The 16,614-nt window shown below is 37.4% G+C and overlaps 1 protein-coding gene across 3 annotated transcripts in view; it reads left to right on the forward strand.

Moving 5' to 3' along the window:
- The window catches only part of DPP4 (dipeptidyl peptidase 4), a 75,305-nt gene that overhangs the window by 18,093 nt on the left and 40,598 nt on the right, over positions 1–16,614 (forward strand). For all 3 annotated transcript variants that reach the window (XM_048310268.1, XM_048310267.1, XM_048310266.1), the window contains exons 11-23: positions 767–896; positions 1,041–1,085; positions 4,055–4,159; positions 4,262–4,329; positions 4,521–4,574; positions 5,021–5,145; positions 6,099–6,146; positions 6,605–6,703; positions 8,690–8,759; positions 10,305–10,499; positions 11,402–11,456; positions 13,295–13,394; positions 14,924–14,988. In XM_048310268.1, coding sequence (XP_048166225.1) covers positions 767–896; positions 1,041–1,085; positions 4,055–4,159; positions 4,262–4,329; positions 4,521–4,574; positions 5,021–5,145; positions 6,099–6,146; positions 6,605–6,703; positions 8,690–8,759; positions 10,305–10,499; positions 11,402–11,456; positions 13,295–13,394; positions 14,924–14,988 — 1,159 coding nt within the window. The remainder of the gene's footprint in view (positions 1–766; positions 897–1,040; positions 1,086–4,054; positions 4,160–4,261; positions 4,330–4,520; positions 4,575–5,020; positions 5,146–6,098; positions 6,147–6,604; positions 6,704–8,689; positions 8,760–10,304; positions 10,500–11,401; positions 11,457–13,294; positions 13,395–14,923; positions 14,989–16,614) is intronic.

Raw genomic sequence — 16,614 nt, forward strand, 5'->3', positions numbered from 1 at the left:
TACTTGCCTTGGAGGGGAAGTTTGTTTTATTTTAGTTCATAAGGCTTTGAGGAGATAGGAGAGATCTAAAATAAGAAAAGACAGTACATCTAACAGATCGTTATGGTAAACAAAGCCACTAAATTTTATGTGGTGCATTTTAAAAATTATTATACAGGAATATTCATGAAAATGATTGTTTTTTTCAGATACTTCATTCTTCTTGCCAGCAGGGTGGTATTCTGAAGACGAAAGCAAAATATTTAAATAGTAATATCTGGTTTTGGTATGATCTGTCCCTCTGTTGTAACTAATAGAAATAAGTACTAAATTGAGCACAAGCATGTATCACTCAGAAAATAATTACAAGCAACCAACTTCAGGCAGCTAAGGATAAAATTCCTAAATCTAAGGCATATATAACTTAATATTCAGAAGAATTTCCTCTAGATGCACACAGTACAAGATTTATGAACAGTCTGGAGTAGCTATTATTTTATGCATTAGAGAATAGCTGTTAAAATTTAATTGCAGTCTTTCTGGAAGTGGGTTTGTATAAGCCATCTAATTCTTTATTGTATCTCTGAAAATAACCAAGGCATCTACTAGCAGCAAAAACAATTGATGAAAAAATGGCTCAATTACATTTGCATCATTGTTTATTGTTGAAGAGTAGATTGAAATGAAAATAGCCAGATGAGTCTCATTCAGTGAATTGCTGAATGCTATTGTATGGTATGCTATTATAGAGAGGATTTTAAATATCTTATGTTGTTGCTGTTTTCAGGGATCATTATTTGAGTGTTGTAACATGGGTGACAGATGAAAGGATTTGTCTGCAGTGGCTCAGAAGAATTCAGAATTTTTCAGTCCTCGCAGTCTGTGACTTTGAAAATGCTACTTGGTCATGTCCAAAGGTAAGAAAAATTAGGTGGGACAGTTGCAATGGTAAATGCAACTAGAAAGGAGTAGAGTATATCTTTGTGTTTATCTTTGTAGAAATAAAGCCTGGTGTAAAATAAACATAATTGTTGTGGGATTGTTTGTTTTTTCGTTCTTAGGAAAAACAACGTACTGAAGAAAGTACAACTGGCTGGATTGGCAGAGTGAGTGCTCAATTTCTAAAACTGATACATGCTAAATAATTCTGATAATTATGAAAATTTCATATGAGCCTGTTGCATTTTGCAGTGCCTCTTGTGTGTAGGTCCAATCCTCTTATTTGCTGCATCTTATGTGTACAGGGGAAAATGATCTCAAATGGACCACTATGTCACCCCACACCTGGGGTTAAGCTTTATTTTTTGTCGGTAATGGGTTCTGAACTCCCAGGCTGGGTTGACAGTGCAGCATGGCTGGAGCTCTAATCATGCCCTCTGTGACCTGTTCATCTTGTTGACAGGACAAGAGGGAATGGCTTTAAATTGAAAGAGTAGGTCCAGATTAGGTGTTAGGAAGAATTTCTTCACTATGAGGGTGGTGAGGCACTGGAACAGTTTGCCCAGAGAAGCTGTGGATACCCCGTTCCTGGGAGAGTGTTCAAGACCAAGTTGGATGGGGCTTTGAGCACCCTGGTCTAGTGGAAGGTGTCCCTGACCATGGCAGGGGGGTTGGAACGAGATGAACTTCAAGGTCCCTTCCAACCCACATCATTTTGCGATGCTAGGATTTTATGTTCCGACCAAAAGCATAGCGCCCTTTCCGGATTCCTTTCTACTTCTGACCTGCTGCTTTGGTAGCAGTAGGTAGGGGGGAAATGCAAGTGCCCAGATTCAGAATTCCCTTTGTTCTGGGGAGTTGCCAGCTATGCTGGTTTACCTGCTTTCTAGTCTTCCTGCTACCTCCAGAAAGATCTAGGGAATAAAATGTATTAAGAAGTGTATTCTGTAAACTTCGAACCCTCTTGGAAGGAAGGCATAGAGGATAAATGTAATTTTTAGTGTATCAGGTTGCAACAAACCATTCCAGGTTTTAAATGGGGCTACTTACTTATTTATTTTCCCCCACATGAAATATCCATTGAAGAGAAGTGGGGACAAGATGCATGTAACTGGCCAGATTAAAATTTTCATGCACTTCTGCCAAACCAGCCGCTACTGTCTGGATGATGCTTTCCAAGCTGCCTCTCAGTCCTTTTGTACATGGTAGAGAGTAGGCACCTAATGAACTACACAGAAGATCTGGGGGAAGTGAAGCAGAGATGCAAAAGTTCAGATTTGGAGGGAGAAATGAGTTTCAGAGTTTTTGATGAGAACACAGAGTACACTTTCCACTCCCGCATTTTCCACACACTGATTATGCTTTAGTCACTAATTCACTTTTGAAGTCAAAAATGAAAGTTTAAAGAAATGCAAAAAGGGAGGCAACAGCAGGGATGAAATCATCCGCAGTATGAAGATGAGAGATCAACCCACCTGCTGTCAAATTTGATATGGAAAGGAAGGCCTTAACGCTGACACATTTTGCTTCTCTGCAGCAAAGGCTTCACAATTAGACAATGTGATGATCAAGCTGCAGACTTTGTAAACAGTTGTGCAAAATGAGAGGGCAAAATGCAAGTCTGTGCCACTAAACTAGGTTGTTGGTTTTTTGTTTCTTTTAAAGAGACAACCCACTTCTTAGGAGCTGTTGGAAGAAATGATAATCTCACTGTATGATTCTTGGATTTGAGAAAGAAATAGAGAGTAGGGAGGATTAAAGAGGGGATAGGATAGGTATATTTATTCTTGTTTTTAATTTTCACCTTCTTAGGGATGAGAAAATGATATTTGACTGATAAGGAATATTTTTATACATCTGCAAAATGTATATGTACATACATATGTATTGATAAATTTAAGTAAATTATATATGTGTGTAGTATACGGACATATAGTCCTCTCTTTGTATATATAATGCTTTTTATAGTTTTTGGAGGGGAGGGTTTTTTTAGGTCTTTTGGTGGTGGTTTTGGTTCGTTGGTTTTTTTTTTTTTAATAGAGATGAAATTATATTTCAACTAAGAATGCTCAGCAAAGCCTGCATTGCTGTATAAGGCTTCCAGGTCATCAGCTGTTAGAGCTTGCCAGTTGAGTTAAAAGAAAGTCACACTTTGAAAATAAGGGAAAAGCTAGCAAAATATTTGCCAGATTAATTTTTGCAAAAATATTGCTTGGGAAGAAGGAGAGGTTATTTGGAGCACATGGTTAGGAAGACTTAATTTCTGTCATTGCTTTCTGAATGACTGGAGGCAAATCACTTCAGCTTTGTTTCACCATTTCAAAATGGGTATAACATCTCCAAGGCAGTTACATTGTGTCAGTTGCCTAATTAGCATTTAGATCCTTTGGGCATTTATCACAGAAAGTTTATTTCATTCAGCTCAATTTCATTCCTCTCTTTTTTTCTACCATATGTAGCACATTCAAATGGCAGTCAATAGAAGAAATTGATTCATTTCTGTCACTCTCAATTGATAAATGGATAGTTCCTTCATGAAAATATTATTCCAGTTTGAGTTCTCTGTCATTCTGTAATCACCTACTTACTAGCAAAATTTCCTTGGAAAGCAGCTTGTGGGTTTTTTTTTGAATAGAGCAGGACATTTTTCACTCTTAAGCGAAAAAAAATTAAGTTAAAAGAATTTGTTCACAAATATGTGTTTTAAAATGGGAAATTCAAGAAAAACATGAATTTGCAAAGTTTACATTTTTATAGCTTACAGCTGCTTTGGACAGAATAAAACACTGCCTTTGAAAGTAGATGCACATATTGCTTCCTAAAATTGTAGAAAACGAAGACCACTGAAATTACTTCAAATTCAAGGGGGGTATGGGGGGCTGGATCACTACTGAGACTAATACTCAGGAAATTCTGCTGCTTAAGGAGCAGTAAAATATTTCAAGTGTGTTTATTTTAAGAATGATGGTTACAGGTTCTACCTACTAAATCAGAAGGCAAAAATGTTTGCAGTACATTCATTGATGCCTTGTTTTAAGAATTGAGACTCCTGGTTAGAGATATTAAAACCTAATTTTATCATTTTGGATCTGGAGTTTTGTTTTTTGCTTTAATAGACATCTCTCTTATGTTCAAGTTTCAGCCATCTGTCCCTCACTTTGCACCCGACAATGCTACCTACTACAAAGTCTTCAGCAACGCAGCAGGTTACAAGCACATCCATTACATAAATGGCTCACAGGTGAGGAATACAGTGTAGGACAGTCACTGCTGGCTTTTGTTTCTCCTGGTGACCAAGGAGCTTCATGTTCTACTTTTTGCCCTGCTTTTTCCCCTGCTCCAGGCTCCAGTAGCTATTACATCAGGAAAATGGGAAGTAATCAGCATAGAAGCTGTAACTGATAAATTTTTGTAAGTATTTGTAAATAAGGTACCACTTCCTATCATAAGAGCTGGTAAAAAGGGTCTAAACAAACAAGGAGAGAGAACAGGGAGAAGGTGTCATTTAACTCATTAAAAATCTGATTTAAACATGTAAGATAAAATTTTTAAATATTATACTGTAAATATTTTAATAAAACCAGTATATTTTGCTTTTACAGGTACTACATTAGTAATGAAAAGGATGGAATGCCAGGAGGAAGAAATCTTTATAAGTAAGAAATTTTTTTCTGCAGTATGAGAAAACTTGTTTTTAATGTAAAAGAGAAACTTTAAGAAAAAGCACTGAAAATTTAAAGATTCTAATGTGGGATCTTTGTTAGGATATTTAATTAAAATCAGTGTAAGGGTATAAGCTGCAAAAATAACTGAAATATTTTTCTATAAATTCAGTTAATAAAGGGAAATTGCAAGAAGAAACAAGCAATCCTCAAGCAAAAAAAACCTAAAAAAAATCCTCATGCTTTTTTTCCTATTACAATAATTTCAGTATTAATTGAACTCAAAAGTTGAAAGTCTGTTTTCACTAGTTTTGGAATCCGTTTCTATCACTTCTGAATTTTAACATATTTCATTCGGCCATCTTATTTAAAAAGCATATATTGGTTTAGCACAGCTTAAAAAAAAGTAATCTCTGAGATGAAGCTGATTTACTTTGCAGAGTGCTCTTGGAAAGCAGTCCAAAATTTACTAAATGTGTTAGCTGTAATCTGAATCAAGAAAGATGCCAGTATTATTCTGTGTCCTTCAGCAAAGACGCAGAGTATTATCAGCTAAATTGTCTCGGTGAGTATATCCAGAATTAATTGACATAAACATGACTCACTGATTAGTTGGATGGTGAAGTTCACTTCGTCAGGATCTTGATATGTACTGTGTAACAATGATATGTGTTGATAACATTGGATAAATGTATTGGCAGTGGAAAAACATACTGCCTCCTAGGCTCAAAAGTACCTTGACAAAAATTACTAGGATAAGACTTGTTAGTTCTATCTGTCAGTGGACCTGAAAGAGCTGCAAAACACCCCTGTCCACTGTGCATCTCCTCGAGAGATGCACGGGGAGCTCTGCCTGCAGAAGGAATTTGGAGGCTCTGAAAGTGTGACAAGCAACAGACTGGGTAAAGAGCAGTGCTTTATGTATGAGAATAAAATTAAGATAGTGCTGGTCAAGAAATAAATCCAAGTAATTTAATCATAAAGTAAGCAGTGGGACTGTAGTCTGTCTCTGATCTGTAAGTGCTCCTCTAGATAGTACCAGGGATAATTATTCAAAGGGCGGGAAAAATAAAATCGTCTCCAAAATTTCTTTAAATTGAAATGTGTGTTGCTTTTAACATGCTAAGATCTTCCTTAATCCATGGGCTGGAAGGACAGACAGCAGAGAGGGAACTATCTGTCACATTGTAAAAATGGTTGAAGACAGCTGCTGTGGTCTCTGTGACAAGGCTTCCTCATGGCCAAACCATTGTCCCACAACCAAGGCATAGACTTTGCTAAAGAGTGGAAATTCCAGTCTTCAGTACCTCACAGTCATGTGGATCATCTCTGAGACAGTCTGAATATTTTTTGGGATCCTGTGGCTTGAATTTGGGCCCGGCTAACTTAATATTCAGCTTGAGCAGACTGGAGGGAAACAAGTTCTGAGCTTCTATGATTCACCCATTTCCAATTACTTTACGAGGGTTGTGTTTCAAGCCAGCATGCAAACATGAAGGTTTTGTGCCCTGTTAACAGGTCCTGGCCTGCCCATATCTACTCTGCACAGAAACATTGATGATCAAGGTATGGAATTGTCTTTAATTTATATTAAGCCAGAAAATTGCACTGTAAATTTATTCTAATTTCATTCTCATTGCATAGTATAAGAATAAAAATGTCAGTTACAAAGGGTAAATTTAATTTCAAATAATTACCAGAAGAATAAATTATATAGCTTGGCATATGTTTATTCCGAGTTTATTTAATGTTATTTTACACTGGACTAGAAAACAGTAAGTAGTGTATGACTTATTTACTGGATAATTGTTCAGTTTTTCTGAAACTGGATTTAGATGAAAAATGGGGAAAAAATAACTGAAGGAAAACTATATTGTAAACATTGAATCTGAGAGGAAAAACAAAAACTGCAATGTAAGTTGCCATCATCTCAGGTTTAATATTTAAAGTGATTCATAATTAAAGAGCAACGCATATGAAAAAAATGTGCTTAGTCTTTGAATCTTACTTACTCTGTTATTTAGTTCTCAGATACTTGGAAAATAACACCGAACTGGAAAATGCATTGAAAGATATTCAGATGCCTTCAAAAAAAATTGCCTCCCTTAGTATAGGTGGATACAGTAAGTTTAAAAACATCTTTTACCTTCCCCCCCCCCCCTTTTCACCAAGCGATTCAAGGTCTTCTGCTGAGGAGCATGACAGGACAGATGGGTGTAATGGGAATTCTTGCAGTTATTCAGAACCTAGAGGCAAGACGATTTTTTTTTTTTGGACATTTCCAAACATTCTGAGTTATTTTCTGAAATCCCAAAATGTTCTTATCTAAAATATGCTTTTTCCATAGTGTGATATCTTTTCATGATGAAGTGGCTTAACTACTTTTTCCTTTATAATAAACTGGAAAACAGAAGTCTCTAACAGTGCATTAAATAAATAAGAGAAATGAGGTTGGGGCACAAACTCAAAGCTCTTAACCATTGTTGAATTTTAATTAAATTATAAATTCAAGTAGGTCTTTCTGATTTACAGGTGCAAGTCCCTTTGGTTTGTGTTAGCAGGTTGGGAAAATAGAGAAGTTCAGTTACTATGAAAAAAGAGGGAGAGTCTAAATGGAAAATCTTAGGAAAAAATTTAAGCAACATTTCAACACTATCACCTTTGACTTTGTGTGGGGGATTGAAAAGATTGAATAGATTTGGATTGAATAGTCATTCTTGAAAGCACATTCACGCTCCAAGACTGCATAGACCTCAATACAGACCAGAACAAAATGCTAGAAAATGAACTTTTAATGCTTTGTGAGGGGTGCTCCTCAGAATTTGGGTAGAGAAATGTTCTTTGTGTGCTCTTAGGCTGAGCAACATCAGAGAGCCCAGCAGCGGGAGACCTGGTACCTATCTAGACTGTTCTTGCTCCAGCCTTTGCTATCAGCTTTTCTCTTCATGACAAACTTCCTCCTGATAAAATGAGCAGATATTCTTAATGGAATTAACGTTTTACAAACTGGGTTGAGTTAGGTCAGTCATGGCTAACTGTTCTTTTTGATGCCTCCCTTCTTTCACTGTTACCTTATTTTTATAATAACTCTCTTTATCTTTGTGTTTTCTGTCTTTTATTTCTGTCACATTCTTACTAGGGCTAAAGATGAAATCTTCCAGGCAAGACAGAGATTTAAAGATGTTCTTCATGCTATCAGTTGTATATTCATTTTTTTATTCCTCTTTGTTCTTACTACTTCATGTCTTCAGGGTAAAAGCTTTTGGGTAAGGGGAATCTATTTTTAATATCAAAAATAGGAGACGAAAATCCATTTATGTAGTCCTACTTAAAGATTCAAGTCTGCTCACAAATCCATGTAGATTGTCAGAGAAGAAATCCACCCCTGTGACTACAGAGTATGCAAACAGTTGAAATTAGTTTTTTAATGTGTTCAGTTTAGATTGTTAATGTTTCAGTGTTCTGATGCCTTGCATATTCATATCTGGGCAAATTTCCGTAAGATTTGCACTCTGACTATTATTGCAGTGCAGTCCATCAGCATTGCAGCATCAATTCTCTTAAAATTCAGGAATGAGCAATTGAGCTATTCAGTTTGCAAAACTCAGAGGGTGTGCATTCAAAATGTTCAGCTCACAGCCAACTTGGGTAGAACGAATAACATGAATGGAACTGGAATCAATATTGCTTCAAAACTAATAGATAGTTGTATATGTTTCTTGGATGTTTTACAGACTGTCACGCAAAGTCTATCTGGCAGGTTCAAAATAATATAGAATTTCTTTCCTCTGCTGGTAGAGAAATCTTATTTTTGAGCCTGTGTTAGATTTACCACTGTAGAGACATAACAAGTTTCACATGTACACTTAGAATAATGTCATGAGACAGCATGTTGAGTCCCCAAATTTTATTACTTTCTGCCAACTTAAAACATTTTTTTTAATTACTAGATTAGCTAGGAACTTCTATGCATATATATTAGGACAGTTCAGATGAAACTGCTTTTTAATTTTTAGGGGGTGACTCAAATGTGGTCTTGTATCTATTGTAATGCATCTCAAATAATTTCACTGTAGAGCTGACCTAAGTCAAACTCTTTTCACTTTTAGACCTGTGGTATCAAATGATACTGCCTCCCCGTTTCGATTCATCAAAGAAGTACCCTCTGCTCCTTGATGTGTAAGTTTTCAATCACATGGCAGTGTTGTGTTAATAATCCCTTTCATCTACTTCAAATATTCTTAATAAGGAAACACAAAACCGGCATGTTTTCTAATTACTTCTTGAAGTAGTTTTAAGATGGAATGAAAAACTGAGGTGTATCCCAGTTCATGGTGGATTCCTGTGCCCTAAGATGATGTAATGCTTAATGAGCACATGCTCTGGCGGTGGCACTGAGGCAGATACACTCTCTGTGATTTAACAGCCAGGATGTTCGTGTTAGCTTACCTCCTCCTCTGCTCATGATGTTCTTTAGGAATAATCTTTGATGAATCCAGAATGAAACCTTGAATAAGCCTTGTATCCTAAAGCTGAAGTAAAGTGTGATGTTGCATTTTTTCTGTGATATTTGACTGTCAATCAGTGTTGACAAACGTCATCCTGTGGTCAGGCTTACATTCGTTGTGGGTTTTTCATAAATACAAGACCATAAGCATGTGCTGATTGGTCTGGTCTTCCTCAGGCACTTCTGTTAATCCTGGTATGTTTTCTTCTAATTGGGAATTACTGAATTTTAGCTGTGCGTTAATATAAAAATTGTAAGCTTTTCCTCTTTTTACAAAAAGCTGACTCTGTAAGGAAACTAGCTGTTAATTCTTAGATTCATCTTTATATAATGCAATTTGGTAGCAATTTTTTATGTGCTCATTGAACATTTTCATAAGCAGCCAGTGCTCTTGGCTTCTTAAGAGTTGTTCTGGTTTTGATACTATTTTTATTGACTTACCTGGACCTTTGTGAGGATCACCTCTGGTTCACAATGATCTTAATATCAAAAATTATTTTGGAAGTATAGGGATCCATAGCTTGAATTAAATTCCCAGTAGCTTTTTCTTTGCTTCTAAAACTGATGGGTGGGCTATAGAGCCATAGAAGCCATTCTTCTATTTCTTACTCTGTTGAACAGTGGCTAGAGAAGTGCACTGCACAGAATTTTATCATCAAGGCACTCAGAGTATGATTTCATAGTGGTCAAGTGCTTCTGAAATATTTTAAAGTAAAAAGTTAAAACTATAGTTTTGCTTCCTTTTTCTCAGCCTGCATAAGAAATAGTTCAGACTGATGAGACACTGAAAAATGCAGAAAATGGTATTTTTCATTTTTCCAATTGAAGGCTATTGGTTGATTTCAGACTTAAACCAAATAAATCATGGGTGAATGGAACAGAAATAGTTAGAGAACATCACTTTGAAACTCAGGTTCAAAGAAAACTTGCTTGGATTTCTGATAACCTGCTTAAAGTCAAAATAATGAAGGTTTCTTATTAGAGCAGAAAGGAGTAAAACAAAAAAAAATCCAGTCTGCTTTCTTGATTACCAGCTGAAGTTTTAAAAAAGCAGATTGCTTTTAGTCAGTCAGTGATACTTTTCTTGTTTCCTCAGTTTAATTTAAAGGTTTATCCTGCTTTAGAGGCCAAAATTGTCAGTGATAATTATATTTCAAAAGCTTGATGTAGGGATATGTGGAGAGTAAATGCCTGAATTTTGTGACTCCTTTCCTTAGGTATGCAGGACCTTGTAGTCAGAAAGTAGACCAAGTCTTCCGGATCAGCTGGGCTACTTACCTGGCAAGCACGGAGCAGATCATTGTGGCCAGCTTTGATGGCAGGGGCAGCGGGTACCAAGGGGATGAAATTATGCATGCAATAAACAGAAGGCTGGGAACATATGAAGTGGAAGATCAGATAGCAGCAGCCAGGTGAGCTACAGGTCAACACCTGCTCCTTCTTTTATGTGCTTATTGTGTAGGAGGAAAAAAGGTGAAGGTTTCGAATCGTCATCTTGAAAATATTGGTGATAAAATAACTACATTCTGCTTAATTTTGTACACTGAAGTGTGTCATTTGTGGGCCAACCATCATATTATGCTTAAAAAGAGAGAAGAGTTAATGCTGTAATACCAATTAACCATATCTCTGATTTTATAGAGATTATTTTATAGAGATGATACGTGTCACATTAGTAGAAGAACACACTACCAAGGAACCTGGAGATGGAAGTTTTACTTCAAGCTTTTTGCAAGTTTCTGTTCTGGCAGAATTACTTATGTGAAATACTCAGCCTTTAAATCATAGTTCATGTTTGTCACTTGGTTTATGCTTGTAGAACCTCAGTAAAACAAACAACAGTGTGGATCTCTCGGAATTGCAATGAAGTGATCTTACAGGGTTTTCCACGTGGGATTTTAAAATGTTAAGGAGTTTAAAAAAATAGAATTTCACAATCTTCTTGATTTTTATTTTTTTTTAATGGTGACTGTATTTACGTATGCTGGTCTGTTCCTTACTGCTGGAATTTGATTTTTGTGCATCCTTAAAAAAAAGACAAGGCAGGTAGTGAAATCTAACCTAATACAATACAAATGTCAGTGAGCGTGGGTTGAGAGGTTTCAGAGTGTCATATGCACAGATGTTTTTCTAAATTTCCTAAAGACACATGTGCCTGAATTACCATATGTTTTCATATGCAGTCACTATGATGAAGTGGGAAATGCTTATTTGTACAATAGAAAGAGGCAGACTTGATAGGAAATAGGCATGTCTGTAGAATGGCCGATACTTTGCAATCCATTAAGTGTTTAATTATTCTGTTTGCTTTCAGAAAATTTTCTGAAATGAGCTTTGTCGATAAGGACAGAATAGCAATTTGGGGTTGGGTAAGTACTCAGACAATTTTGGCAGAACTACTATTTAATTTTGACAACTATTTGTTGTGCCGCCATGTGTGTGAGATCCTGTAGGGCTTCATGTGAGGCACCTCTGGGGTCACCACACAATCCGGTACTTGAACTGATGAAGTACATCTTAAAAGTGTGTTTCTACATTGCGTTTTTGCAATCATTCAGGAGCCTTTGTAAGAGAAATTAGGTCTACTAGAGGGATTAAAAAGCAATTTAAACGGATGCTGGCAAGTTCCTGTGTACAGTATGAACCAATGCTAAAAAGAAGAAAAAGCCAAGTATATATTCACCAGTATCTCTTTAGTTGGATGACTGATTTTTAAAAAAAGATGTGAAATTACATTCGAGCCAGCTGTGTGGGATGGATATCATGGTATTTGCAACCAGAGGCCAGATTTCTCTAGCTTGATGTGTCTTTAAAACCCAGCACAGTAGATGGAAGTGTTTAATAGTTTAATAGCATGTATATACCCCCTCAGCTGCAAGGCTAAGTGTATATGTAGTGTTACTGATTCTATGCTGAATTAAATTGTTAGCTGAAATTTGGGCACTGCAGGTGACAGGTGCCAGGGAATAAATTGCTTGATGGCAAGACAATGCCTTTAACAGCTTTTCTTCTGGGGTAAATATCTCTGTTATGTGAAGTCACATGTAGTAGTATTAACTGTAGTGAAAGGAAAATTCTTTCTGCAGAAATTGAGGATTTGGTGCAATCCCATCTTAAGCCCTTATGACCCTCAGGATGAATAGTACAAGAGCATTCCTCTTTGGAGCTAGGTTGGGATTAAGACATCCTGGGCACTGAACCTGTAGGCAAACAGATTTTCTTTATCTCTTGAGTTTTCAGATTGTCAGCATGTCACTATGTACATGGATTTTGTTTGCCATAGATTCAGCAGTAATATCTTTACTGTGGCCAGGTGAGGCATTTATTTATAAAGGGGTTTAGTTGCTAAGTGCGTTACTTCGCTGATCTTATTGGGAGGACCTAGGAATTGAAGTTGGAGCAAACATTTAAGGACTTTGGAATAAGATGCAATTCCCTTTGCCTGTAGTCTGGTTTTAAGACAGGAATGAGATCCAAAAATGGCTCTTGTTTTTGAATGTGGGTGGGCACATTTTCCTAAATAACCCATTCAAACTCCTGTGAGGGCAGTCATTTGGGCGGTTGGTAACAGTGTTTAGGTATCTTGCTGCCTGGATGCTCAAGCGTGTCAGATATTTACTCATCTGTGTATCAGGCTACACTGTGAGTAAATTTTCTGTGCGTAGCAAGGAGTGTTTTGTTGCACAGTTCCTCCCACAGACTCGGCAGAAGATCCTTCATTCTCCAGTCACAGTCTTGCTCCTGACACTTTGGGGGAAAGTTAGGGAGCGAGCTACCATAGGCCTGCTCTGCTGTAAATTTTTGGATGCCCTGTAGCAACTACTCATCAGGCACACTGTGGGCCAGAGCTCTGCTTCCACCCACTCCCCCAGCACGGGAAGGGACACAGCGGTTCAGCAGTGTCTTGTTTCCTGTCTTTGCTGCTGCCTACAGTGCTACCAAACACAGTCATCCTCAGCTGAGTCACAGTTCGGCAGCGTTTGCGCCCTTTTTCCCCATCAAGTCCTCATTCATCAGCGCCACAGCTTCCGTGCGCTGTTTGATGCCTGTTTCCCCGACTGAGCAGGCTGGCTGAGATCTGACCCAAATTCAGAATGGAGTTCATTAATATGAAAACGCTCAGCCTATAAATGTCTGATGAACTGTGTAGCAGATGGGCCCCATCCTTTCCCTTCCGACTAAAATAACAGCAATGTTTTCTTCTCAGTCTTATGGGGGATATGTGACCTCCATGGTGCTTGGCTCTGGAAGCGGCGTGTTCAAGTGTGGAATAGCGGTTGCCCCCGTGTCACGCTGGCAGTATTATGGTATGTGATGGCTTCTTCGTTACAAGGATTCCCATATGTCTTCCAATGCACACGCTGCAAAGTGTGGATTCATAGCACAGAACTTTGGATTATCTACTAGATGCCATGTAAATGCCATTTGGTCTGTTTTTATGAACTCATGGCCACTGCATTTTGAAATTAAACCAATTTGCTAAATACTACTTCCCATTTTAAGACGTCAGATCCATAACTTTAGGTAATCTCTTTAAACATTAATGAAGGCTGAATTATTGTAATATTTATAGTATTACTGTAATGTGTCTGTGTTTGCTTTGAAACCAGTATTGTATGTCAGAAATCCATCACTATTAAACTTTCGTGTCTTCAAAATGAAACTTCACTTATAAGAATGAACTGTGAGGATTAACATTGAACTTGCATTGTAATTTACTCTCTCAAAGTAACAGAATAGGACTTGAATTGCCTTAGGTTGGTTGGTTGGGGTGGTTTTTTAGCATGTAAAATTTGGATTTTATAAATCTAATTCATCTTGAGGATAGCTTGATGTGAGGAAAACCTGATCAAGTAGCCAAGTCTCTACATGCTCCAAGCCTTTAGAGCATAAGGTTTCAAGTAGTTGCATGAGGCTAGAAATACAGTTATAGGGGCTCTACTCCCAGATTAAAAAAATTATATTAAGTTATAAATAGGTGCTGGTGCAATCTGAACACAGTGTAACATTTTTCTTGTTTTTATTTGTCCAAAAACATTCAAGGGAAAGCTTTCTCTGGAAAACCTCTGCTAAATAAGGCATAATTTGTCATTCTGCAACTAGCACAGAGGCTGTATAGTAGCTATTTCAGCAGAGCAGATCATACTGCCAGGCATCAGCAGTAGTCTGTTGGGGACATAGCAATGTCTTCATAATATTTTGGACATGAATATTACAGTATGACAGGAAATTTTTTTTTAATGATCAAGATCTCTAAAATTCCACTTCTGGCTTGTTAGATGAAGGATTATGGAGGCATACCTATTCAGCATAAAAAACCTCTAGTGTAGCAACTCTGATGAGAAGTCAAATGGGCATTAGAATATGGCAGCAGAGGATTAATTTGTATGGCTTAAAACAAAGCAGCAAATCTGCAAATGGTAACATGGCAAAAAATATGTGGAAAATATGTAATTTTTTTTTCAGCCAAGCTGAATCCTAATCTACTATTGTATTTTCATTGTACAGATTTTTGGTAGTAAACATTTAGATAAAATATCTAAGGGTTTTTTTCAAAAAATTTACTGCAACATTTTCAGTAATTTTGTTAGGATTACTAAAAGAATAACAATAAGGAAACACTGACACAAAGTACTGTATTAATATTCAGCATTCAGGTGTCCATGGCAACAAGAAGATTAAATATTCTGAATAATGATGGTTACCTACACCCCTCATTGTGGAAAACCTGATTTCCAGTATGCATTGTCACTGCTTGTATTGATGGGTAAAATTGATGGTAGACAGACTGAAAGTTAAGTAGCAGATTCTAATTTTGGGATTTTTTAAATTCCAGATTCAATATACACAGAGCGATACATGGGCCTTCCTACAGCAGATGATAATCTGAAGAATTATAATGTAAGAAAGAAATCACTTTATTTCATTTTTTTGTGTATTGTTTCATTTCTAAACTGCTGTATTTTTCTTTAAACAGTTTAATTCTTTCCCTGTGGGGAGAAATAAGTTTCTTCTCTCCAGCTATAACTGTTGCATTCTGCTGTTAGAGGCTGTAGTTTCACGTGTATGGATTTGCACAAGGCAGCTTCTTCTTGGTGGATGGCATGGATTTTCTGTTGTTTGGTTGGTGTGTTGGTTTGGGGTTTTTTTACATTCAGTTCCATTTGGCTACTTTGCAGACTGTAAAACAAGTTGTAGAACTTTTATTTTAACCACCAAGAAACAAATTTGTTTTAAAATTTAGTGGTTTTGTGAGCAAGGTATGCTTTATCTTAAACATTTTTCACCAAAACAAATTTACTCCCACTCTTTCTGAAATGTACTTTCTTTAAAAATGGGTATTTGTGTGAACTTTCCTGCCATAGGAATCTGCAAGTTTTTCCACAGAAAGCAAAACCTCCTCAACACTAGAACACTTTAACAGGTAGGCAAGTCTGTCTGTACTGTGATCATACCAAATTGCAGACCAACTGAGAGCCAGCAGTGTCAGGACTGAAATGTTGGCCTGATCTCCATGAACACAGGGTGTCCAAAGTTTGTTCCAATACAACCAATGACTGCACAAAAGTGAGGGAATTTCCATGTGTCCTCCTGAAAGCAAATTGCATGTAGATTGTTTGTCCTTGTTACAGCATGATTAATCAATTTTTTGTCTTGCTCTTCCATGTGCCAGATACTTTTTGTTGCCTCAACAACTTTTTGAAGTCATGGGCATAGGGCAGAGCAGCCAAACTTTCTGTTAGGTTTTGTTAAACTTCAGGCCTAGCGAAAATACAGTGGCTATTGGAGAACTGTGAGGAATCTGAGGGGTACTTTGTGGTCTGGTTATTGGAATATTTCACAGAGGAGTCCAGCCATGGTGATACTGGAACCAAACATTGATGTTAGAGAAGGAGGTGGAGCGTTCTCTGTGTTTGGGTTGGTAAGCAGGGTAGAGACACTGCTTAGCACTGGTTGTGTGCATTTAAAAAGTGTCATGGGTAGAAAAAAGGGTGGAGACTGCTACACTGATTTAAAAGTATGATAAAACAGAAAAAGATACATATACGGTGGTTTGACAAACATGTGGTTTGACATATATTTATAGTATTCTAGTGTTGTCAACTGCTATATTAGACGCTCTGGTCAAGACTGGGGACAATGGTAGTGACTGCTGGACAAATTGGAGTCCAGCAGTGTGTTTGTGTCTCTCTCTTCTAACCACTGAGCTACTGGGGCCCAGCAGGCACTGACCAGCAGCCTGCAGCCGCCTGCCTGCCTTTTTCCAAATGTGTTCCTTTAAGGCAGTGGGAACAGGAGGAGGTCTGCGAGGTAGCAGTGTAAATACAAGTTACTGTCGCTGTGCAGAACGAACGTTAACGCTCTGGGTGCACAAAGTCACTCACCAGCTTCACGGCACAGATGGCAACAGAGGACTGTTTAATCCTTTCAAGCCAGGAGTCGGATTTTCTTGGCATAGTATCCATTGCTGGCAATGGCCACGTTGAAACTGCCAGTACCAAAGAGCTAAAGGTTTCAAATGTGTTA

This window comes from Corvus hawaiiensis, chromosome 7, assembly GCF_020740725.1.
Source record: "Corvus hawaiiensis isolate bCorHaw1 chromosome 7, bCorHaw1.pri.cur, whole genome shotgun sequence".
In the NCBI taxonomy this organism is placed as follows: domain Eukaryota; kingdom Metazoa; phylum Chordata; class Aves; order Passeriformes; family Corvidae; genus Corvus; species Corvus hawaiiensis.